The 26,150-nt window shown below is 37.3% G+C and overlaps 2 protein-coding genes across 4 annotated transcripts in view; both read right to left on the bottom strand.

Moving 5' to 3' along the window:
• The window catches only part of UBE2E2 (ubiquitin conjugating enzyme E2 E2), a 297,767-nt gene that overhangs the window by 71,375 nt on the left and 200,242 nt on the right, over window positions 1-26,150 (bottom strand). The gene's annotated exons all lie outside the window — the stretch shown is intronic.
• On the bottom strand, window positions 1,656-4,525 carry LOC308507801 (large ribosomal subunit protein uL22-like). The gene has a single exon (XM_081073434.1). It carries the CDS (start codon window positions 2,226-2,228, stop codon window positions 1,674-1,676), a length of 555 nt encoding a protein of 184 aa, XP_080929560.1. The 5' UTR covers window positions 2,229-4,525; the 3' UTR covers window positions 1,656-1,673.

The raw sequence follows: 26,150 nt of genomic DNA, 5'->3' as shown, positions 1-26,150 counted from the left end.
TTGATCCAATGCAATTCTATTCAAAAGTCCAACAGCTTTTCTTAAAAATGAAACCTGACAATCTGATTCTAAAATGTGTTTGGAAGCTCAAAGGAACTCCTCAAACTTTTCCACACACGTAGAAATCTGATGTACGTCACAACTGATGGGGCTAGGAAAACAGTTTTTGTATTTGGAAAATAGAAAATTGGTTTTTTACCTCGATACATATACAAACACCTTTGTTGCACATGGTTTACACACTTAAATGTATAAGTACAAAGTTTTATTTAGAGTTTGACTACAGGAAGTGACAAGGCAAGCCATAAACTGAGACAAGGTATTTGGGTCATATAAAATTGACTCACTTCTAGTGTTCAGAATATACAAATGCCTATGAATCAACAATTAAAAAAAAGACTATTAATCTATTAGAAAAGACATAAATAGGCATTTCCAAAAACAAGAAACATGAATGGCCAATAATCACATTAAAATGCTCAATCATTAAAATCAGGGAAGTGAAACTTAAAATTACAATTAGATATAGGCAAAAATTAGTGCCTGACCAAACCAAGTGTTGAGGAGCATGGGAAGAACAAGAACTCCTACACACGCTGATAAGTAAGTTCAATCACTTTGGATAAGAATGCGGACTTACCCACTTAAGTTGAACACATATACTCCTATATTACAACCCAGCAATTGCATTTCTAGGTACATAGCCCAGCGAAATTTTACACATGTACCAGAATGTTCATGTACCAGAATGTTCATGTAAGCACTATTTGTAATAGCAAAACTGGAAACAACACGAATGTCCACTGACAGAAAAACTGACAAATTCCCCCAAAGGAATACTACTATACAACAGTGAAATATACAGATTAACAGAGATGAATCTTGAAAAGATCATACTGAATAAAAAAGGAAGTCTAAAAGGAATATATCCGATATGGTACTATTTCTACAATGTTTAAAACCAAGCAAACAAGAAAGTATATTGTTGAGGTACACATACAGATGAGGTAAGGCAAAAAAAAAAGAATGAAAACCAAGTTCAAAAGACTAGTTTCCTGGGTGGGATCAAAGGGTGGAGCTTCAACAGTTCTGGAAATATTGGACTTCTCAGTATGTATGGTGGATTCAGGAGTGATCTGTTTTATGACTGGTTTTCATAACTTACTTATATGTTAGATATTTTCTTATGTATCAAATTTTCATACTAAGAAAAAGTATGCCAAAAAGTCTATGAAAATGCTATGTGAGAACAGCACATTGCAGCATATGTACAGTGTGATCTTACTGTATAAACCAGAAACAAAAAACAATATTTTATATTGTATATAGATATATATCTATGTCAAAATCTTTTAAGAAATAAACTGGAAATATACCTCAATTCATGATAGTGGTTGTGTAAGGAACAGGGTGGAGTGAGTGATGGGAGGAAATAGATCTGGAGATGGGAACGAAGGAAAGCTCAATTTTATCTCCACTGTTTGATTTCTCTTATTTAAAAAGAGATGGAAAAAAAACAATAAAATCATAGTTAGCGAAGTTTAATGTAAAGTATTAAAATACACTGAGCAGCAGTGGTGCAGGGGGCCAGAATAGAGCATTCCTGCCCCATCTTCCCTTTTACCTCTCTCTCTTTTTTTTTTCCTTTTATTAGCATTTATTTGATGTTGAATTTACTCCCGGGCCATAAGTTTTTGTTTCTTCAGTTTCTTCTGGGAGATCTTCTTCTTCTGAGCAACCTCCTCTTCCGGTTTCGGAACAATCTGCTCTTTTTCAGTGAGGATCATCTCGATGTGGCAGGGGGAGCTCATGTACGGGTTAATCTGCCCGTGAGCTCGGTAAGTTCTGCGCCGCATCTTGGGAGCTTTGTTCACCTGGATGTGCTCAATGACCAGTGAGTCCACATCTAAGCCCTTAAGTTCAGCATTACTCTCTGCATTTTTAAGCATGTGCAGCAAAAATTCTGCACTCTTTTTGGGCCAACGACCCTGCGTCCAACCCCACTGTTTGGCCTGGGCACATCTCCCAACTCCACCATTGTAACGACGGAATGGCACACATTGTTTTTGTAACGTGACATCCTTTAAATACTTGGTGGCTTTTCGGATATGCATCCCCTTGATGGCCTGGGCAGTTTCACGAGTGCTCTTAAAATGAACCCGTATATTGGAACCTCTCGATTTACAGGATTTTGTGGGGTTCTCCGGGTCCAGCGAATAGCGAACCATTTTCAGAGGTCACCTCAGGCCGCTTTCGGGAAGAGGAAGATACCTCTCTCTCTTGAAGCTGACAGTGAGATGTAGACAGAATATATTAAGGCCAAATGACAATTAAGCTTTGGCAACAGCAGTCCCTTGTTGCCAGACAGGCTCACTCATTCAGATGAATAATACACATGGTTACGCCCTGAGCTATAATTAGACCCAGCACCAATAGATAAGTTTATCAGAAGGAAGAGCTTAAAAGTAAATTATAGGTTTGCAGTTACAGTATTACTTCAAGGTAGATGAAAAAATTTAGATTAAAAAATACACACAGGAGCTATGAAACTATGTGCACAGACACATTTCCCAAATACAAAGATATGTAATTATATATACAGTGACTCAGATATACAGTGACATACAAATGTGTGTATATATATATGTATATATGTATGTATATATGTGTATATATACACACACATGTAGTTAGTTAGCTAGTTAGTTAGTTACATAATGTAGGCTAAATAAGGAGTCACCAAATACTGTTTCCCTGAAAATAAGACCTAACCGGAAAATAAGCCTTAGCATGATTTTTCAGGATGACACCCCTTGAACATGAGCCCTAACGCGTGTTTTGGAGCGAAAAATAATATAAGACCCAGTCTTATTTTTGGGGAAACATGGTAGTGCCACCAAGGAAGGGACTCAGAAGAAAGTAGAAGATACCTCCCAGAAGTAGGTAATGTCTGTAACTTACATTCAATTTGGGCCTGTTCCAAGTTATACCTGGCTCTTGGTCAGAACTCAATTTTATTGGTTCTTTGAAGTCAGTCAGCTGTCTACGCAGTTATTAACAGTGGATTACTAACACAGCTAACATTAATACTCTGAGTTGGTTTATGTTGCCAAACTGTATTTGTTAAAGAAAGATGGGATATAATACTTGAACTGAATTTTCTGACCTCCTTTATCATCTTAGAAATGGCATGTCTGCACCACTTGCGATCCCAAAGCTTACAGCTGAGGTTCGTGCACTAGATAGTCCCCTCTGTCCCGCTCCAATTTCGTATGTCCCAGTTGGAAATTCTGGTGTAAAAGTCCAGAACTGTGTTGTACAATATGGTAGCCATGTAGCTACTGAACACTTGAATTGTGGCTGGTTCGAACTGAGATGTGCTGTAAATGCAAAATACATAGCAAATTTTATTGACAATGCAAAAGAAAGTAAAATATATCATTATTTTTTCGTGAATTATATGTTGAAATGATAATATTTGGGATCTATGGGGCTAAACATATTAAAATTAACTTCACCAAATTCTTTTTACTTTTTTTAATGTGACTGCTAGAAAATTTTAAATTATACATGTGGCTCACATTGTACTTCTATTCGATAGTAGTTCGATAGTAGTGTTCGAGAGCAGTGCTGTCTGACAGAACTTTCTGAGGTAATGGAAATCTTCTAGATCTTATCCTTATCCAATATGGTAATCGCCAGGTACAGATAGCCATTAGGCACTTGAAATGAGGCGAGTGAGAATGAGGAACGGGATTTTCAATTTCGTTTGATTTTAACGAATTTAAACTTAAATAGCTCCTTGTGGCTAGTGGTCACAACTAGATGCCCTAGTGGCCCATGTTAACCAAATGGTTTTTTACTATGTCAGTATTTGGATCCACACAAAAACGGGAGAATGGGCTTTGGTATACTTTGGACAAAGGGGTGAGAAGCAGATGCTGCAGACTATTTTGTACTTTTTAATGATTGCTTCTCCTCCAAGTTGATCAAATAAAAGTTGGTACCAGAGGACACCTGCAGAGTAGAGTGGTGGCGAAGAACAGGAAGCGGTTCTGAGCCAGACCTGCTTGTCTGAAGCCTGGCCCTGCTACTGAAAATCTGTACGACCCTAGGGAAACATGTCATCTTTCTATGACTCAGTGTCCTCAGCTGCAAGACTGCGCGATGACAGCACCAACCGCACGGAGCAATTGTAAAGTCTTAGTAGAATTATACTCACTGAGCTTGGAAAATAGGTTCTGTAAGTGCCCAAACAGTAGGCCTCCAAATGTCAGCAGCGTTTTTGGTTGCTATGCCTAGTGGATGATACGTAAGTTCACCAACACATGCAAAAGGTTAATTACCTCGTGATTTTATAAGAAGAGTTTCAAGATCCTACAAGACAGCTACCAAGACCTGTGCTGAAATAATCGTCATCCTGCAATCTAATCTTATATAGAGCAGAACTTTAGAAACCATCAGAATTCATCGCTGCCCTTCCTAGGAAATCCCATCTCTCACTGAATAGAATGTGTACTTAATAGCAGGATTTTTAGGTATGATGTTATTTAACAATGTATTCTCATTTGCTGGATTCTTAATAATCAATATCCTTAATATTTTTATTTTCAGATTTTATTTTTTAAAGAAAAATAAACATAGCTAACAGTTGAATTTCAAAAGAAAATGTAATTAGATAAATCTATTAAAATACAAATATCAGTTGGCAAATTATAAATTGGTTGAATGCCCAAAGTTGCTGCTTAAAGAAATTCTGTTAGAGAATTAACATTATAAACTGAGTTCAGCTTTCCATGCTGTCACCTAGAGTGGATGAGCCCTGTATGTACATGTAAAATATTCTACCTTTATAATAAAAATGCTGAAAAGGACTAAGCATTCACTGTCTTTATTTAAGATAAGATGCTTTAAATCTGTCTGACTACTTTCACTGTTCTGTGCCACAGTTGTGACCACGACTTTTGGCCATGACTGCTGCCTTTTCATTTAACACTGTGAGACAGGTGAAGAGGAAAGGTGCAGGGGCCATGGTGGGGTCCTGGCTGCAGAAAACAAGGAACCTACCTTTCAGAGAATCTCTGACGAGCTAACACTGACCTGAAATCTATGGGGACAGGGTGGGTGAGGAGAAGATAGTACAAGGGGATTTCTCAGGAGCTCTGTATGTCAGACTGCTTATGTGTCAGACTCAGTGTAGCTGAATTCATCCCTTCCAATGAGGAGGCAAACTGTTCACACACAAATGATACGTTGTGCCTAGGTCCGAAGTCCCCGTGGAAGTAAACAGCTGAGGAATCTTGAGCTTCTGGCTTACAACATAATAATGTTTGTGTTTCTCTAGTGTCAGACTGAAAGGAAAGGGGAGTTCTATCCCTTCAAAGAAAATATGAGGGCAAAGCCCAGATCAGTTACAGATAAAGAAAAACTATATTCTTCCTTTTCCTTCTAAGCCACATTCACTTGTAAGCACAAAGACAGGTCACAGAGTCAAAAAGAAACACATTATTTTATATATGTGCATTGTTAGAATTACATTATAAATACTTTGGAAACCATTTAGTTCAACTTTTTCATAACAGAAGCAAGCACTAGAGCTCAACTGGAATTCCACTGAGTTAGACAAACAGGCATAATGTCAATCAGAATTACTTAAAATACTGAATTATAGAATTTTAATCCTTTAGTTAGCTGAAAGGACCCTAGAAATAAGTTAAGTGAGTTGTTCTCAATCTTTTTCTTCCTTTTCAATATACCCTCTCTTTGCAGGAAAAATGACACACTTCAGCAGTGATTTTTAGCATGTATATATGTGGTGGGGAGGAGGGAAAAGGAAGGAATAATTTGAAAAAATGAAAAAGCCTCTCCCGCATTGATAATCACTTCTATCCAAAGCCTTCATTTCGAAAGTGATAAAATTAAGGGTCCACAAAGTGAAGTGCTTTGCCCAAGACCACGCCTACAGAAGCAAACCTGAGCGCTGTAATCCTAAGGAGAAGCTCTTACTACGTCACAACTGCTGCCAATTTAATATGAAGACTCAGCAGGAAAAATTGGCCACCATTATGATCAACTGCCCTGCTTAGGACAGGAGACCTGAGACCAAGACCAACATCTGGATTTTCTTTCACTGTTTCATCCCGGGCACGTTTCAAGGACTAGATTCAGAGGTGCAGTAAATGGCCATTTTTATTTCAGCTATCAAATTTGATTTTTTTTAGCTTTTCAAACTAAAAATAGTGATCTTTGACTACTCTCTTCATTTCTTTAGCTAACCTACCACTTCTTTTTGCAACACTGCTTTTGTTGTCCACCTCCCACCCCAGCTCTGGGGCATCTTCCTCTATTCTGTGTGAGAAATGAAAGGTCTCTAGGCTTCCAGAATTCCTATCTCTTATCTGTACTGTCAGGACAGTTCTGGCATGTGAGCCAGTGGAGCCAGTGGAGCAAGTCATGTTTCTGTATTACTTAAAAGTTCTCCCGCACGAGGGGCAGCCGGGAAGGCTGTGGAGCTTTACGTGCTCACCGGTCTCATCTGCAGCAAACACGCTTCTGACGAGCGTGCAAGCCACTGCTGCCCCTATACGGTTTTCAGGAAACCAAACCCTTCTCAAAATACTTCAGTTCCCGAAAACGTTATTACGACTCACTGAGGAGAGAATGTAAAGTTCTCTGTTATTCCAGTTGTAACTTTATTACTTCCTAACATTTACACTCTATCAAAGTAAAACTTTCACTTGAAAGTTAAGATGGAGCAGATCTTAGGGACACTTAGCTATTCTTAGATAGGTCAGTTAAGATTTATTAATTTGTACACAGAATTACTATGAAGGCAATTTGTTTCTGAGTAAGCTAAATAACTTCCATATACTCAATAACACTTTTCACTGGCTGAGAACATCTTTTATTTCTAGGATAGGAATACGGTCAACAAAAATTTCTTCATACAGCTGCCTTATTTATTCCCCAAAACGGTCAGCTGTGATATCCTACAACCTGCATAATTCTTCTCTGTATCCCGACACTGCTATCTGGCTCCAAGACCCATCATCCTTGTTCTCTTTCACGAGGCTGCCTGGAGGCCAAGGTTAGCAGAGAGGAGGAAGAGCAAACAAGTCAGCCAGGAGATTAAAAGCAAAAGCAAACTGCACACACAGATACTTAGAAAAGGTTCGTTGAAGAATAATAAAGAAGCATCAGTAGTAAAACACTATTAGTATAGCATAGCATAGTGGTAAAGAAAGTGGACTACAGATCCAGAGAGCCAGGGTCTGAATCCTGGCTCTGCCACTTACGGTGTAACTTTTTTTTCAATTACAGTTGACAATCATTATTTTATATTAGTTTCAGGTATATATCATAGTGCTTACACATTTATATAATTTATAAAGTGATCCGCCCTGATCAAATACTCACCTGGCACTATATATAGTTATTACAATATTCCCTATGCTTTACATCCCCATGACTATTTTCTAACTACCAATTTGTACTTCTTAATCCCTTCACCTTTTTCACCCAGCTCCCTACCCCCAACCTTCCTCCCATGTGGCAACCATCAGTTTGTTCTCTGCATCTATGAGTTTGTTTCTGTTTTTTTTATTTTGTTCTTTACATTTGCATGTGAGATCACATGGTATTTGTCTTTCTCTGTCTGACTTACTTCACTTAGAGTAACACCCTCTAGGTCCATCCCATGTTGTCTGAAATGGTAAAATTTCATTCTTTTTTATAGCCAAGTAATATTCCATTGTAAATATGTACCACCTCTTCTTTACCCATCTGTCTATCAGTGAACACCTACATTGCCTACGTATCTTGGTTATTGCAAATAATGCTGAGATGAACGTAAGGGTGTATATATACTTCCAAAGTAAATTTCATTGGATAAATACCCAGAAGTGGAAATGCTAGGTCATAAGGTAGTGCTATTTTTAAATTTTGAGGAACCTCCATACTGTTTTCCATAGTGGCTGCACCAATCTGCAATCCTACCAACAATGCACGAGGGTTCCATTTTCTTGTTACCCTCGCAAAACTTATTTGTTGATTTATTGATGACAGCCATTCTGAGAGGTGTGTTGTATCCTTGTGGTTCTAAATTGCATTTCTCTGATGATTAGTGACATTGAGCATCTTTTCATATGTCTATTGGCCATCTGTATGTCCTCTTTGGAGAAATGTCTATTCAGGTCCTCTGACCATTTTTAAATTGGATTGTTTGATTTTTTGGTGTTGTTTCAATTCTTTATAAATTTTGGATGTTGACCCCTTATCCGATGTATCAGTGGCAAATATCTTCTCCCATTCAGTAGAATGTCTTTTCATTTTGCTGATGGTTTCCTTTACTGTGCAAAAACTTTTTAGTTTGATGTAGTCCCATTTGATTATTTTTTCTTTTGTTTCCCTTGCTCAAGGAGATATATCCAAAACATACACACACACACACACACACACACACACACACACACAAGAGCAATGTCAGAGTTTACTGCCTATGTTTTCTTCTAGGAGTTTTTGGTTTCAGGTCTTACATTAAGTCTTAATCCATTTTGAGTTTATTGTTGTTCTAGTTTCATTTTTTTTACATGTACGTGCCCAGTTTTCCCAGTACCATTTATTGAATAGACTGTCTTTAGCTCATTGTATACTCTTGCTTCCTTTGTCATAGATTAATTGACCATATGGGTGTGGTTTATTTCTGGGCTCTCTATTCTGTTCCATTTATCTATATGTCTGTTTTTATTCCAGTATCATGTTGTTTTGATTACTATAATCTGGTAGAATAGTTTGATATCAGGTAGTATGATACCTCCAACTTAGTTCTTCTCTCTCAAGACTGCTGTGGCTATTTGAGTCTTTTGTGGTTGATATAAATTTTAGGATTATTTGTTCTAGTTATGTGAAAAATGCCTTTGGTCTTTTGATAGGAATTGCACTGAATCTATAGAGTGCTTTGGGTAGTATGACATTTTATTGATGCTAATTTTTCCTATCTATGAGCATGGTATATGCTTTCATTTATTTGTATATTCTTCAATTTCTTTCTTCAGTGTCTTACAACTTTCTGAATACAGGTCTTTTACCTGCTAGGTTAAATTTATTACTAGGATTGTATTTTTTGTTTGTTTTTTTGATGCTATTGTAAATGGTATTATTTTCTTAATTTCTCTTTCTGATAGTTCTTCATTGGTGTATAAAAATGCAACCAATTTCTGAATATTAATTTTGCATGCTGCTACTTCACTGAATTCATTTATCAGTTCTAATAGTTTTTTCAGTGGAATAGTTAAGGTTCTATATCATGTCATCTGAAAATAATGACAGTTTTACTTCTTCCTTTCCAATTTGGATGCCTTTTATTTCTTTTTCTTGTCTGACTGCTGTGGCTAGGACTTCTAATACTATGCTGAATAAAGTGGTTACAGTGGATATCCTTGTATTATTCCTGAGCTTAAGGAAAATGTGTTTAGGTTTTCACCATTGAGTATGTTAGCTGTAAGTTTTTCATATATGGCCTTTAGTATGTTGAGGTATGTACTTATTGTGTAACTTAAAGAAAGTTATTTAATCTCATGCTGTCTCGGTTCCTTCATCTGTGAAGTACTGGCTACCTCATAGCACTTGTGTAGGCATTAAATCAGTTAATATGTGTAAAGTGCTTAAAACAGTACCTGGTTCATTAATTATTGTTATCAGGTAAGTGAGAAACCAGTAGGGTTGAATCAGGGTCCTGAAGCTCACCTCTCCCTTTATTCCTGGACTGAAGACATGGAAATAGGAAGAGATTCTCTTTAGCGGCTCTAATTTCTCTTTTCTGTCTGCTATGTGACATCTGCCTGCTAATGTCTCTCTCTGTCCCTGAATCTTCTCCCATTAAATACTGAGCTCATAGAAAAAAAAAAAATCACAAATGACTGGTTTATAAAGGTGGTTACAAACCACCTTTCTTGGTTTATAATTCAGAAAAGAATAGCTTCAGTTTCTTACTTTCCATCCTATAATAACATCTGAAACAGCACTAGGCCAAAATTCTCATATGCTCTTTAATAGTAGTTTTAAAATTTGTCCTCTCACCTCCACAATATATACACATTATCACTCCAACAAAAATAAGTAACTAAATACAGAAACGTATTTTTATTTTTTCAAGTTTAGGAGAAGAAAAACTAAATGTCAGCCCTGTAGGGGAAGAAAGGTGCTATGTGGCTAAAATAGACCCTGTAAATAATAAGCCAGGACTACAAGACATTGTCAATAAGGTGGTGTTTAATGGTCGTAATTCAAAACTTCCCTATGATTATTTCAGGAGATTAGGATATCCACAAGACCAAAATACTGGCTATATGGTGCTGAGACATTTTCAGTGATTCTCCACCTTTTCCTCAGTGCCTATTATGTGTAAGGCACTACACTGTGACCTGGGCAAAATGAAAAAAAAACAACAACAGAAAAAAACAGTCCTGATCCCCAAGGGGCTTCCTATCTGTGCAACTTGCGAGATGGCAAGATGTACGTGCTCTGTGGGATTCATAATCAAAATTCTTAGAAAGCCCTGTGAAAAGAATGATTTCATTTCCTGACAGGTGGGTTTTCCTACACCACGGCAGTACCAGGAATTGTTTCAGCAGTGACCTGAGAAGGACATAAGACTCTCAGGGGAGCATGTGGTTGAACACATCCCACAGGTGCTTCAGAAATGGACTTCATAGGGAAAGGCTTCACAAAAGGGTGACAATTAAGCTGGGTGGGAAAGATAAGGTCGATTGTAACAGGTACAGGAAAATGGGGGCATAACAGGTTAAAGGCACTGCTAGAAAAAAAGCAAGGAGGAGCAAAGTGGGTTCCCTGTCGAGAGAGCAGCAAATATGCCAGGTGACTGAGGTTAGACAGAGTAAAGCCTTAAATGCCACGAGAGGAATTGGAAACGTATTCTGGAGACCTGCGTTTTTCAAATTTGTTGCTTCTATGGGCTGCAGGTCTCCACTGAGACCTCCACTGAGGTCTTTTGGGATCACTAATCTCTGTACTCCGTACTTGAGATTCAATCAGAGAAACTTCATTGTGTGTGCGTGTGTGTGCATGCGTTTATCTGTCTGTCTGTCTGTCTGTCTATCATTTATTTATCTATCTATCTTGTATTTATTTCTCACACGACTTCTTTCCACAAAGGGAGTCCAGTGCTTTAAAAAAAAGTTTGATCTGCTTCTGGAACTTAAAAAAACAAAAAGCCAGGGTCCCACACGACCAACAGAATCAACCATTTAATGAACACTTGGGGTTGAGAACCACGATGGCAGATTACGGAGTCACTGAGGGCCTCAGACAGCGAAGAAAGCAGCAGCGCTATGCAGACCTACTGAATCAGAATTTACATTAAAAAAAAAATCTCTAGATGATTGATAAGCACATTAAAGGTGGACAGGCACTGATGGAAGGTTCTAAATAGGATCACACAATGAAATCCACGTGACATAGTAAGATCCACCCTTTACTGATCATATCCTACGTACCAGGCAATATGGTAGGCACTTTTCATACTTCTCTGAGCCTTAGTTTTCTTTACTTGAGAGGTGTTATATTTATTTACATTGTAGGGGTGTTATAAGAAATATATATATATATAAAGTAAAGTGTCAAATGTAGAGTCTGACAAAGAATGGGTGTTTTTAAAACGGTAACTATGGCTGTTAATACATATTCCCTCCAATTACTGCTAACTCTGCCACTCACTGTTTCCTGAAACTAAGGCTCAACAAAGTTCAATGGCTTGACAAAGGTTAAGCAGTAAATGGTGGGCTGAGTTCAAACCCAGGACTGTGTTATTCAAAGGCTCAGCTGTCCCTCACAATGGACAGCAAGCCTTAGCGTAGACTGGAGGTGGGAGAAATGGAAGGCACGGCAGCACTGATACTAAACTAAAAGGTGCCAGCATTATTTCTCTCCAGTTCTGTTTAAGAGACGAGAATTGGCAAAAATTACAGCCAAGTACCAATAAAAAGCAGATACAAGTTATCATGGTCTGAAGAACACATGTAAGTCCCCACATCATGTAAACACTTAGCAATTTATTTCACAATATTTATATAATAATATTTAGTTAATATTTAACAATATTTCATCTCTGGATAGGTTTATAGAGTTCACAAACCACTTTCAAATGCATTGTCTTCTTTAACCTTCACAACAATGTGAGAGATAGGATTATTATTCTCAAATGAGATATTTCCACCCACTTTTCCCCTCCTTAAACCCCTATTTAACCTCATAAACATGGATTTCCTAATGCTTTACAGTGGCTTTCATAAAAGAAAGGCTTTGTATTCAAAAGCTCCAGACTTTCAATGACAGGCACAGATTTCATCGCCTATCCTTTTTTCTTCCCTTCAGCCCATCAGCAAAGGTCATAAGATAGATGGGATTTTGGTCAAAGGGAGGAACAACAGGGAAGGGAGCACAGGTCTGTCTATCTGATCTGCTCCACTGAGAAGGGATGGAAGAGGCCTGACTGAGCTCTGGGGGCTCTTGGCATAAGTGCTGACCCACTTGGAAGGGAGCTTTTAAGAGACCAGGCACACAAAACACCCTGGTAGAAAAGAGATGACGGGTAACCAAACAGAAGACTAAGAAGTTACTTTTGGCTGTTGGTATATTCATTGAATATACTGAGTTATGCAGCACCCTCACATTATTTGTGCCAGTATTTCTATCTCTCAGGCATCTTTAAGAGTCTACAAAATTCCTGGTTCCATAGCTGTAAAGTATAAACGTTTTAAAAATGGAAGCAAATGAAAGGATGTGGAAACATCCTGTTCCTTACAATGCTCACAGGGGTGGAGGGAGGACGGCACTTTCACACGCTTAGTCGTCTAAGGAACAGTCCATTAAGCCCTCGCTTTCATGTGAGGTTTCGCAGTCTGCTCTTGTAAAACATTCATAGGAGTGACTTCCAGCACTCATCTTGATTTAACATTACACAACGCTCATTAGTCATGGTATCTACATCAGTTTTCTACAGAAGTTATTACTACCTTTCAGATTTCAGCCACTGTCTTCTCTCTTTGTAAGCAAAACAAACACAGATTTGACTGAAGATGTGCCATTTAAGAACCACCAATTTGTAGTATCCTTTAGTAATTCCTGTCACTGCAGGCTACCTTTAAGGGATTTAGTGGGTTTTGCTTTTGGCAGTGCTGCAGTGGTGGAAATCACTTACACTGCCCATCCCGGTCTTACAGTGTGCTAATACACCGGGTTGTTGGCTGCCAAGCAGATTTAATTTACCCACTTCTCAGTTTGCATTAACCTTTGAATAATAAAGCACAGCTGAGGCTGCTGTAAGAAACAAACCAAGGAATGAATAATTAAAAATACCTTCTCAGCCTTGGAAAAGACCAATCCCTAACCATTAGGGGAGCTTTAATTGTGACTGAACTAAGCATTAAAAAGGCTAATTGTATTCTTTACAAACCGAAACAAATGCTAAGGACATAGTGTGACTACAATACATGTAGTATATAAAAAGCAAAGCTCTGAAAGCACCCAGTAATTAGTTCAAATAAAAACAGTAAGAGTAGTCTGATTCTAAAGAAAAAAAATCACTTCTAAAGATGGGCACTCTTATTGTCCACATACAGAGAAAACTGCTACTACTTATGAAAAGCTATTATTCATTTGATGCAGGTGGACTGGCTGGAGTAGTATTTGAAGGGATAGAAATGTTAGGGCTAAAACAAAAGGTTGAGAATAGAATATATTACAGGAAATCCCTATCTTCAAATCTGTTAAGTACTTATGCCACCTGGGATTCTTTGCTTTCCATGAATTTAATTTTCCTTTGGAAACCCAAATCCAAATGTAACTGTCATATTTATGTGTTAAGATCACAAAACACATAATGTTTTATATTCTTGCTAAAATGTGGTTAGGATATATTATTATATTCAAATCAAAGAATATCCTGTTTACCTGAATAGTTGGAAGCAATGCTGTTTCTAGACCTCCAACAAAGGGCAGGCCATCCCCCTAAATAAAGAGATAAGTTCCCCCCACTACTGACATTAAATTATTGTATTTAGTTTCCCTTAAACTAGGAAGTTTTTTCTTTGCTGAATTTTATTTCATTGCTACACTTAAGGCATTTTCCTCTACTTCTGTTGAAAAACACATTTTGTCAGTGTCCTTCTAAGAATATCAGTACCTTTTAGTTATGGAAATTTATAGGGAGGTAGAAATGGCTTTTCTGTACTAAGCAAATTTACGGTTTTTAAAATGGCTTTTACTTTCCATTTCGATGTTTCTTTTGGTTCTCTGAATCTTCTCTAATTTTTTGTATATCTAACTTAAAGATGATTCTCTGGCACATAATAGGTAAAAGGGTGACTAAATGAGAACAGAAATACTACTTTTTTGTTCTTGTAGGTTATGTGCTTATCATTTTCCTGTGTCACTCCAGTTTCTGATATAAGAAAACTATTAATAACTGCTGGTTTATATTGAACTTGTTTCCTGCTGGGACTAGAAATCTTTCAATTCTATTTGTAATCGGTCACCATTGGATACAGTTGTTCTCATTACTTGTTTCTTTTGAACATCACTACACCTTTGCTATCATCTAACTGTCCGATTTTTGTTTGAATTTCCTTTGGTGCTCAGTCCACTGCCTTTTTCTCAGTTAACCATTTTTGTAACACTTGGTTTCATTTTAACCCCAGCAAAATACATGATCCCTCCCCCTGATTTCCCACAGGCCATGGCTTCTGTCTCTATTACAGCACCCATCCCAGGTTATGCTGTATCCTGCCGTTAGCGGACTGCAGTCCCTTGGGAGCAGGCAAGGTGTCTCATTCATCCTTGCATCCTAAACAGCTGCAGTGGAGTCTGAGACTCCACTTTGTGAATTCACAAAGAACTGACACTTGTAACACTGAGGGTAGTACATACTGAATAAATACGCGATTAACTTTTTTTTTTGGGGGGGGGTGATATTTTTTAAAATAAACTTATTTCAAAAGTTTTAGATTTACAGAAACATTGCAAAGATAGTACAGGGCTCTCATATACCCCACAGCCAGTTTCCCTATTATTAACATATTAGTATTGTCACAATCACTGAGACAATACTGATACATTATTATTATTAACTAAAGTCCGTATCTAACTGAGATTTCCTTAAGTTTTTACCTAATGTCCTTTTTCTGTACCAGAATTCCATCCAGGATACCATGTTATTTAGTAGTCATGTCTCCCCTTAGGCTCCATTCTTTTAAAAGTAATAAAATAAATAAAAATAAATAAATTTTTTCCTATTTTTTTTTAAATTAGTTCCAGGTGTACAGAACAACATAGTGATCAGACATTTACATAACTCACAAAGTGACAACCCAACAAGTCTACCACCCACTGGACACTGTACATAGTTAACAGACCATCACTGACTACAGCCCCTGTGCTGCAGTACACATCCCGCGACTATTTGTTACATAATAGGTCATATTCAGTATTATTTTATATTAGTTTCAGGTATATAGCATAGTAGACGTTTATATAATTCTGCAGTGATCCCCCCAATAAGTCTAATACCCATCAACACTATACACTTTTTACAATACTATTGACTATATTCCCTATATTGTACTTTACATCCCCATGACCCTCCTGTAACTACCAACTTAATACCTTCGCCTTTCTCACCCAGCCCTCCAGCGCCCCTCCCATCTAGTAACCATCAGTTTGTTCTATGTATCTATGGGTCTGCTTCTGTTTTGTTTATTCACTTTGTTGTTTAGATTCCACATATAAATGAGATCACACGGTATTTGTTTTTCTCAGTCTGACTTATTTCATTTAGCATAACACTCTTTAGGTCCATCCATGCTGTCACAAATGGTAATATTTCATTCTTATTTTATGGCAGAGTAATATTCCATATGTATATATGTACCACAATTGCTTTATCCAACGTTTGTCTATTGATGGGCATTTTGATTGCTTCCATATCTTGGCTATTGTAAATAGTGCTGCAGTGAACATAGGGGTGCATTTATCTTTCTGAATTAGTCTTTTGGATTTCTTTGGATAAATACCCAGGAATGCAATTTCTGGGTCATAAGGGTAGCTCTATTTTTAATTTTTTGAGGAACCTCCATACTGTTTTCCATAGTGGCTACACCAATGTGCAATCCCACCAACAGTGCATAAGGGTTCCCTTTTCTCTCTATCCTTGCCAACACTTGTTTGTTGATTTATTGATGATGGCCATCTTGACAGGTGTGAGGTGGTATCTCATTGTGGTTTTAATTTGTATTTCTCTGATGATTAGTGACGTTGAGCATTTTTTCATGTCTAATAGCCATTGGTATGTCCTCTTTGGAGAAATGTTTAATAAGGTCTTCTGTCCATTATTTAATTGGATTTTTTGTTTTTGGGTGTTGAGCTGAATGAGTTTTTTACAGATTTTGGACATTATGCCCTTATCAGATGTATCACTGGCGAATATCTTCTCCCATTCAGTAGAATGTCTTTTCACTTTGTTGATGGTTTCCTTTGCTGTGCAAAACCTTTTTAATTCGATGTAGTCCCGCTTATTTTTTTTCTTTTGTTTCCCTTGTCCGTGAAGAAATATCAGTAAAAACATTACTAAAATGTAATGTCTGAGAATTTACTGCCTATGTTTTCTTCGAGGAGTTACTTTTTTTCTTATAAAAACTTTAATTTTATTTTACTTTTAAAAATTTTAATGAAATGTGTTTTTCTATACTTTGAAAGGGATAACCCAGGATAGTTTTTCAACTCCACAACTCTCCCTTCTGTTGTTTTCACAAAACGATTTTTTCAATAGGACCTTATACTTTGCAGGAAAGCCTCTGTTGTCATCACCAGCTTTTCATCGGGACATTTTCTTTCTTTTCCCATATTGTTTCGTCTTGCTGAACTTGGATTCTACTTCAAGCAGCTTTCCTCAGTGAGAGGCTTTGTTTTGTAAGGGAGCTTTTGTTTGCTCGCTTCAAGAGGTTATAAGGCCCAGACTGTTCGAGCACCATCAAACTGAATCACTTCCCAGTTCCCTTGTGTTCACCTATGAATTAGATCCTCCAAAAATGCCCACCCAGTCTCAGCGGCTGCTCTGTGATTGGCTCGTTGTGCCTTCCAGTGAGGACATGGTGGCAATTTGAGGGGTTTCCTCTCCTCAGGGCCGCATCACCTGCCCTGTTTCCTTCCCTCGGCTTCCTCCTACATGGTTACTGATCCCACGTGAATCATGTAGTTGTTGGCAGTTTGTCCCCACCTGCTAGTATTTGGGAGTTTGTGGGAATACCTGGTTTGGATGTAGTTGTCATCCATAGGTTTTTTATTTTGATATCCTTCTTGCTCTGTTTTTATAGAGAGATTAAAGAATACCACTACTGCCACTATCTTTCAGCAATCTTTTTCCTAAAATTTGCATTTTCAAGTTTAAATTAATTATTTCTCAAGGTCTACTTAAGAATACTACAAATCGGGGATCTTGGTCATTCTAACAAAAAGGTAGTAAAATACCAGTGATTTTCAAACAGTGGTTCTTGGAACCATGGGAAATTTATGTATCTCTGTATGCACGTCTCTGTGTGTACATGCACTTCTGTTTTCCTTTCTTCACCCCACTTTAAACAGAGGGCAGCCACTACAGATATTGTACTTCCTTTAAATATTTTGTTTGAAGAAAGGATTCTGTGGTTAAAACTGTCTGAGCACCACTGTTCAGGGGTCATCTTTTAAAGTCCGTATTTAAAACCAAAGTGAACCGAGTTTCATAAAACAGATTTAGTATTCAGAGAGATAATATCTTTATAAAAATAATCTCATGTTTTTCAAAGGCTTGCAGAGAAAGTATGCATTTATAGTCATGTGCTGCACAATAATGTGTCTGTTAACAATGGACCGCATATAGGAATGTGGGCCCATAAGATTATAATGGAGTTGGGAAAAGCCTATTGCCTGGTGACGATGTAGTCACCGTGATGTCATAGCAACGCGTTCCTCACGTGTTGTGATCTGGTGTAAACAAACCCACTGCACTGCTAGTCGCACAGAAGCACGGCACCTATAACTATGTATAGCACATAATACTTGATAATAAACAGCTATGTTGCGGTTTATGTATTTACTAGACTATACGTTTTATAATTTTAGTATACTTTTTCTAGTTAGAAAAACATCGTTTTTCTGTAAAACAGTCAGCTGTATTACACTGGCAGCAGCCTCATACAGCTCGTGTTTTGTGTCTCTTGGTTGCATCATTTTCTCTTGTGCTTGCCTTAATCTCGTGTTGTTTTGTACAGTAACGTGCTGTCCAGGCTTCTGGCCTAGGAGGAACAGGCTGTATGGACCATACGTTGTATGGCCAGGTGTGTAGGAGGCTGCACCATCTAGATTTGGTAAGTGCCCTCTATGATGTTCACATGATAATGAAATAGCATAAGGTCATATTTCTTAGAATGTATCCCAGTCCTTAAGTGGTGCATGGCTGAATTATATTCCTTTACATTTCTGTTAACAGTTTTTAACACGTTTTATTTTTATCCCATTTATTATCTGCTGCCAAAGTATCAGGTACAGTATCAAATACGGTCCTTCAGTTTTCTAATTACTTAGAAAAAAATGTGAAAATTTAAACTAAAGATACATGCTTAAAGTAATCTCAGATATGATTAACCAAATTAAGATTTTTCCACTTTGTTTTATCTATTTTGAATTTCAATTTTCCTTATAGATGTTATGGATGAGATGGTTAAAGAATAACTTTTAGAAAAAAGAGAAATAATCCCTAACTGGCAGTGTTTGTGGCGGAGGGTATGATTCCTCCTGGGTAGGCCGAACACCCTGGTATATACTACACTATACCACATGCCCGGGAAGTCGGGACCTACCTGCCAGCCCCCTGGGTCAGGATCTGAAACCTTTTTGCAAGTAAGAGAGATTTTCAACTCCCTAGAGGATGAGTTCCTCAGGAAACAAGGAGGGCAGCACCATATTGCAAACCAGAAAAGGAAAGGGTGGGGCACAGCAGTGATAACTCTTGGCCCAACCAACAAGTTCCAATTTTAAGATCTGTTGGTGGATTCTAATCTATTAGAGGGACCTCCATATGTGACTGCTGGTAAACAGCCTTCCCAGGAAACCACTTATTACTGTAATTCTCTTAAGTTTGCCAACCTGCCCGATACATACCAGCTTCTTTTACGTGAAGGCTCAGATTAGTACTATTGAACTTGTAATATTTGCAACATGGCTGCATGCCACACAAACAAGGCACTTTAAACCTTCACTCAGAAACTGGCCAGAAGGGACAATATTGAAGGTTTGTGTGCCCAGAAAAATTGTGAAAATGAAGGAAAAGAACACTGATTTTGTGTTTATTTCAGGAATTAGGACTTCAAAGAAAACAAAACAAAACAAGACCACAAATTGGCAATAGGTTGCATTTTTTTCTCTTCAATAGGCAGAATCTTTCACTGAAAAAATGGAGTGAATCAGTGTTACATTCTCTCAGAAATTGTTTAATCACGTAGACTATTAAGAAGTCAAACCTGACATATGTTTTATCAAATATAGCTCTTCTTCCGCCAGTGAATTGCCTGTCAACTTGACAGGTACAACTCTATTTAAAGTTATTCCTGAGGTACTCGATCATTCTGAATGCACAGAAATTCTTACTGGGTAAAATGGAACATGGGAACCCAGCGGGGAAATGCCACAGATGCCCAGTGGTACGGCTATAAAGGTAAAGCCGAGACGTGAGTGAGAAAATATATTTTACTAGTGCCTTGTCATTTCAATGTATCCATTTCCCCCCTTTTTTATTAGCTGCAAACTGTTTCTTTCAGGTAAGTTAGGGATCCCGAACGAGCTTAAAAGCAATACTATCTATCCTTCACCTATTACCTTCTCTTTAAGGTAACTAACATGGAATGTTCGAGCTCAAAGCAATTTCAGTGATTGCCTAACACAAGTTCCTAATTTCACCCACTTAAGCAATACAATCCATAGAGGTTTATTAAACACAAACACACACAATTTAGTATGTGCCCACCATATACCAGACATCTACACACATGTTCTCATAGCCTTGTGAGAACAATTTCATCATGCTCAATTTAGAGATGAGGAAATCAAGAGATGTATGATTTGATCAAGAGCACATACGCAGTTAGTTCCAGAGCCAAGATTTAATGTTCACAATCCAAGTCTGTTTTAATTTTTTGTTAGTTGTTTGGTTCCCCACTCCCCCTAATTTCACACATGATTTTAAGTGACCACAGCCATGCAATTAGAGTAATACAATTAGAATCCAGGTCTTCTGACCTCAGGGATTCACTGTATTTCTTCTCCCCTCCGTCTCATTTCCATTACTAGGTGGTTAGGTACCTCCTTCAGTTAAGTAGACTTATTTCATGACTATTTCCTAGCAACTGCTATGAGTAAAGTACCATGGTAGACGCTCAATGTCGTATAACCATCCTTAAGTAAATGTATCACGATGTGCCATGCTCTTATTTTACTTTATGATCATTACTTTCCCATTTTCTCAATGAGTCTGATTTAACATCTTTTTTTGTTTATTTTTGGTATTATGCCAGACAACTATGGGTAATATGGGAAAAGTATAGCATACAGTCTTCTTTGCCCTTGAGTACTTAGCTTTGAGTATTTATTGGTTGGAAAAGACTTCAGGTAGAGCAAAAAACACCTGCTAAGTTGTACATGTACTATCAACTGGAAGTCTAGAGAAAATAGTAGTCAAGACTGAAATAAAAGGGGCAAACGACATGCAGGACTGATAGGAAAGACTGGGGGAAGGCAGAAGGCACAATTTGAAACTACACAGTTGGTGACATGCACAATACAGAATGTTTCCAAAAGTAAGGAGGCTCTTTAGCAGTTTGAGGAAAGAAGGTGGCCTAGAAGCACAGTTAGGCTTTGAATACCAGGTAACATGACCATAGTTTATGGAGTCATTGTAGATTGCTGAAAACAAAACCAATAGCTCCTAAATCTATTTACTCTGTCCCTATGCTGCACTAAACCCTGGACAGGAGTCTGCATCGATCTGGATTCCAATTCTATGATCTAAGGGTTATTAAGCCCATTTTCAGTTGGTGTGCCTGAGGCTGGGTCAGGCAACTTGCCCCAAATCACTGCGCAAGTAGGTAGAGGATCAGTATTCTAAACCGTGTCAGCTAGATTCCAAAAACGACACCATTTCTGGCAGTTGTTTCTCAATTAAAACCAATTGATAAAACAGCAAAAAAACTTCACCAAAGCCCAAATCTTAGGCTTTTAACTTATTTTCGAACATAACCACAAAGGGAAAAACACACTTAAAAGATCAAAAGCCAAGAAGAGAAAACCTTTAAGTCTGAGGTTTCTCTTGCAGCCAAATTAAAAACACACACACACATAAACACACATAATGATGTATATTATATGACCAGTATTTACTCTGAAATCCCAGGGGAGCCTACATTTCATATTTAACAGAGCACTTACATATTCCTTGTGGCCACCTTCGCTTACTGAATATCTAATTTTTTCAGGGAAAAACTGCTTTGTGTTTTATCACAGACTTTCCCATAATAGGACCTTAGTGAAATCAGTAAGAAAAATAATTGCTGTTTTGCATTCATCTTGCAAACCCATCATAGTAAACTCCATGGAGCTTCTCCCATTGTGAAGGAGCTGGCAAATAATAAATACATTGTTATACGAGATATAAGGAAACAAGACTCAGAAATTAACTGTTTTTTGAAATAGGACAAAATAGTCTATAAAGAGCTTATTATAATGCGAAGAATAACCAACCCAAAGTTTTCATTACAGGCTGTCATAAAGGCAGCATCAAGACTGTCACAGAGCACACCACATACACTGTAGAACGCGAGCTGTCAGCTAACTGTATATATTATGCACCAATGTTTTCCACATACTGTTTACATGTGTACCTGTTTATTTAGGTACTAACTGTAGTATCTTTCATTTAATGTCTTCTTTAACTTTTTTTTTTAAAGCAAAATACCCACGCTGAAGATCTTTTTAAAAAATAAAATACTTAGTTTAGCCTCAATTAAAATTATGAAATTATTGGCTTTGATGTATTAGTAATATGTTTGTCCAACATAAACTAAAATAAATATATGTAATCATAAATTTTAAAAATGTTTATTCTGTGCCACCAGTAATCATTCTGCACACCTCTGGTGGTAAAGCACCATACTTTAGGAGAAACACCTTTACAGGTGCTCTTCTAATAAGAGTACAGTAAAAAGGATTTTTCTTTAACCGGGTAAATTGTTATGAGAACTTACCGAAATCTAAAGAACTATACTCATAAACGTACATTATTGCTCTGAGAGCAGAAACTTAGTCAAATCAGAAATTTTTTAAAAAGTAAGGCAGATATACTACGTAAGTCTCAGTTACAGTTAAACAAATACATTTTTCCTTTGTTAGCTACTGTTCAGGAGGACTTTTGTAGGCATTCAATTAAAATGGCTTAAGTAATTCTTTAACTATGTGATGACACTTGAGTTAATGATGTCATGAGTTAAAGAAAAAAGCTATTTGTGTTTGAGCTGGGAAGCTGAAGGGTGAGTGGGATTTGGACAGGCAAAGGACGAAGAGCAAAAATGAAGGTAGGAGTTAGCAGGTTCCTTCTGCTCACATTTCTCGTTCTGGCTAAAGGATTTCCAATTTGGCCACTGCATAACCACTGATGGTCTCTGAGAAGCCAGAGAGGCATCCACTTTCATCTTAAAGTCAGGTAATGAATGTCAGGTACCCTTAATTAGCAAATCTAACGGGTCCTTTTGTGCAGAATTAACCAGTCCTAAAATTATTTCATGACAATAGGTCTTCTAGAAATTTATGGCATTTTGGGGTTTTAATGTGAGATGAACTATACTATACATAGTATGATTCAAATTGCCTATTGCTGAGGCTAGTGGAGCTACCTGGGCTCTGGAATCTGAATTCTATCTTTCCTACTCATTAGCTGTGTGACTTTGCAAAGTTCTTGAAGCAATTCTGTTTCAGTACCTTATGGAAATACTATTAGTTATGTCATGGGATTGTTGTGAGGATTAAATGACATGATATGTGGAAATAATAGTTGAAGATTAAAAATAGTATGTAGAAATAATAGTAAGAAGTCAACAAATGTAAGCCATCAGTTATATCCTTTTAAATGAGACAAAAATTAGGATGAAAATTTGAGTGTCAATGAAAGTTCGGGTTACTATTCATACTTGCTTTTCAGAGGATGTTAGGTAAGTGATTTTCTAAGATACAGATCTATATATAGCTGTTGCCTTGGAGCATATCTATATTGCTAATTGTATTATTTGTATTTAAGACTTCACATACATTTGAAAAACACCTGGTAATTAACAAACCATTTTCTCACATATTATGTCATTTGATTCTCACCACAAACCCTAAGAAGGAACCAGTACAAACAACATTAGCATTTTGTATATAAGGAAACTGAAGTTCCAAGAAGGTAATTTATCCCACAATTAGAGTAGCTGGAGAAGTAGAGAAGCTGAAGTAGCTTGATATATTTCTCAATATATCAATTCAGTCTCTGATCATGTTGTTTTGTTTCACACTTGAAGATAAAGAAATAGATATTATATAATTAAATTTTGATTTAAGGTTATCATTAATTTGTCTTGCTTTGGATTTAAGAACTTAGTTTTTACAGCACAATACAGTTTTTACACGAATTCTTTGAGTCGAGCTATGTTATCTATCTATCTGGGTAGATCTCAATCCTTATTAGGTTCTAGAATAGTATATTGTTTAGCAGGCTCTAAAGATAAATATAGGAACTTCTGTCAGTAAGTTGACGTAATTCAGATGCTAAACAGATGTCCTTTCTCGATTGGCTTACTGCTTTACTGCGGAATTACTCTAGATCCTTACAATTACATGACAGTGTAACTTAGGTATTTTCCCTAAAGATACTGGCTTTATTTAGTCTTCTTGAAATAAATTCTTAAGTACTTTTAAATAATAGATTAACTAGCCAATCTACCATAAGTGATACAAAATACTTTGACAAAATTGTTGACTCTAGAGTTCAGGTTCTGGCTTACCCTTCAAAGACTGTCCTACATGATTGTTGAGCTTGTGTTGTCACCAGGCTAAGCTCCTCTGCTGGAGTTGTTTTCTGCTAAATGTAATCCAGGCCCTTATAACTGCTAGAGGTATGAAACAGCCACAACAGTGTATCCAAACATGCCATTTTCAAATGAAGCCCAATATCACAGTTTGTATGTTCTGCACATTTCATTAAGAACAGTATGATCTTTAATATATTAATTCAAATTGGCTTAATGAAAATGGCTAGCATTAATTCCTCTGATTCTTTTAAGTTGAAAGGAGAGGACCACGTTACAAAATATGACAACCACTACACATGAAGGAGTTTATAATTATATCAGAATAAACTTAAAATGGGTTAAATCTGAAACATAATGATATAGTCAATGGTTAAGCAGTTTATATACTATTTTTAAAAAGCCAGCCCAAAATTTAAGAGAAACAATGAGGAGGGGAGAGCAACTTACCAAATCAAGAATGTATTCTGAGGTCCTCTCTACAGACACCTGGCATCTCGAGACCCGGGAGGTCAGGCCATCTCAAGTCACTGGCTAGAGGGTCCGAGGGCCTCATGTCCTATGAGACCTGAGGTGATAGGTAGGCTAAGACTACGCCTACTTACTAAGAGTCAAAACATGGTAGAAACTGAATCTTGGATCTCTCATGGCTTACAGTATGGCAACTTGATGTGACAAGTTAAACTGATTTGGGCATTCAGGTTACAGGCTCAGATTGTCCTTTCTAGTTTCAATTTGCCAAGAATTCTACCAATTATTATGATTTAATAGAAAACATTCCTAGGGCTAACTAGTCATTCCTACCTCAGTGTGGCTTGGTTTAGTTCACGATCATTTTTTTCTCTCTTAGCACCCTTCTGGGGGTGTACACTGATTAAAGTTTTAAGGGGTAAAACGACTGAGGGGTAATTTTGAGCAAGAGGCACTTATAAGAAAAGGCGGGTCTTTCAAGTGATGGACCAGTCAGTAAATGCAACATTTATTGAGCCCCTTCTGGGTGAGTATATCAAGTTTCCCCCATAGATAGCCATAACCACTTGACTTGTGATAAGAATATTTTATTACAATATTCCTAGTGCTAACATTTCTATGTGTCTACTCTATGTTAGGAACTGTTATGTGCGGTTCACATCTCAATTGGGATGAGGTATTATTAAATACCGCACCAATTTTACAAACAAGGAAACTGAGGCACAGAGAGGTTAAATAACTTGCTCAAGGTCACACTGTTAAACTGCTCCAGGGTCCCTGACTGCAAGTTACCCCATGCTATAAAAAAAGTCTTCTATTAGATATAAAAAGAAAACCTGGAGTATAAGAGATAACGAAAGATGCAAAAGATGAGGTGGGAGGGCATTAAAAGCAATTGTTCCAAGTTGATATTTGGCCAAGAACTGGTCTGGTCCTTTCCTTAACCTAGACGTACCCAGGTACCACTTAACTCTTGTCCTGTCCTATCCCATTCACTTCCCCCTGCCTCCCTAGACTGGTGTATGCCTAGCAAATAGGAGGAGGGAAAGACCATGAATATGTCCTGAGCTAGGGTGGAGAAACTTGAGGACTCAGGGTTGGTCATGCATAGCAAGCAGAAGTTGTGAGAAGCTCTATTTTTCGTCATACATTACATCATACATAATACATTACAGCATACATCATACATTATCACACATCATTTGTAGATGGAGGTCAAGGTGGAGAGTCATTAGTCTTTTAAAGTAAATTTAAGAATCTCTGGAATTTGTTACCATGTAATGAGAATTAGTATTTTTATAATCGCTTGTGTTCTACTTAAGACTGGCAGCTTGAATGAACTATGTCACTTCCAAAATGCTAACAGATGTCGTTGATACTAGCTAGCTACACATTGGTAGCAAAAATATATATTCACACACAATTCTTAGCAATATTAAGAATAAGCAGCATATAAAGCAGAGAAAATGTTAGACAATGAAGACATCAAGTTAAAATGAATAAAATACAGTAACAGCATCA

This window comes from Rhinolophus hipposideros (assembly GCF_964194185.1).
Source record: "Rhinolophus hipposideros genome assembly, chromosome: 14".
Taxonomy (NCBI): domain Eukaryota; kingdom Metazoa; phylum Chordata; class Mammalia; order Chiroptera; family Rhinolophidae; genus Rhinolophus; species Rhinolophus hipposideros.
Note: the sequence above shows the minus strand (reverse complement) of the source record. Positions and strands in the feature narration are given on the sequence as shown.

Bases quoted from the DNA above. Each gene is read 5' to 3' on its own strand.
- LOC308507801 (XM_081073434.1), bottom strand. From the start codon at position 2,228: ATGGTTCGCTATTCGCTGGACCCGGAGAACCCCACAAAATCCTGTAAA.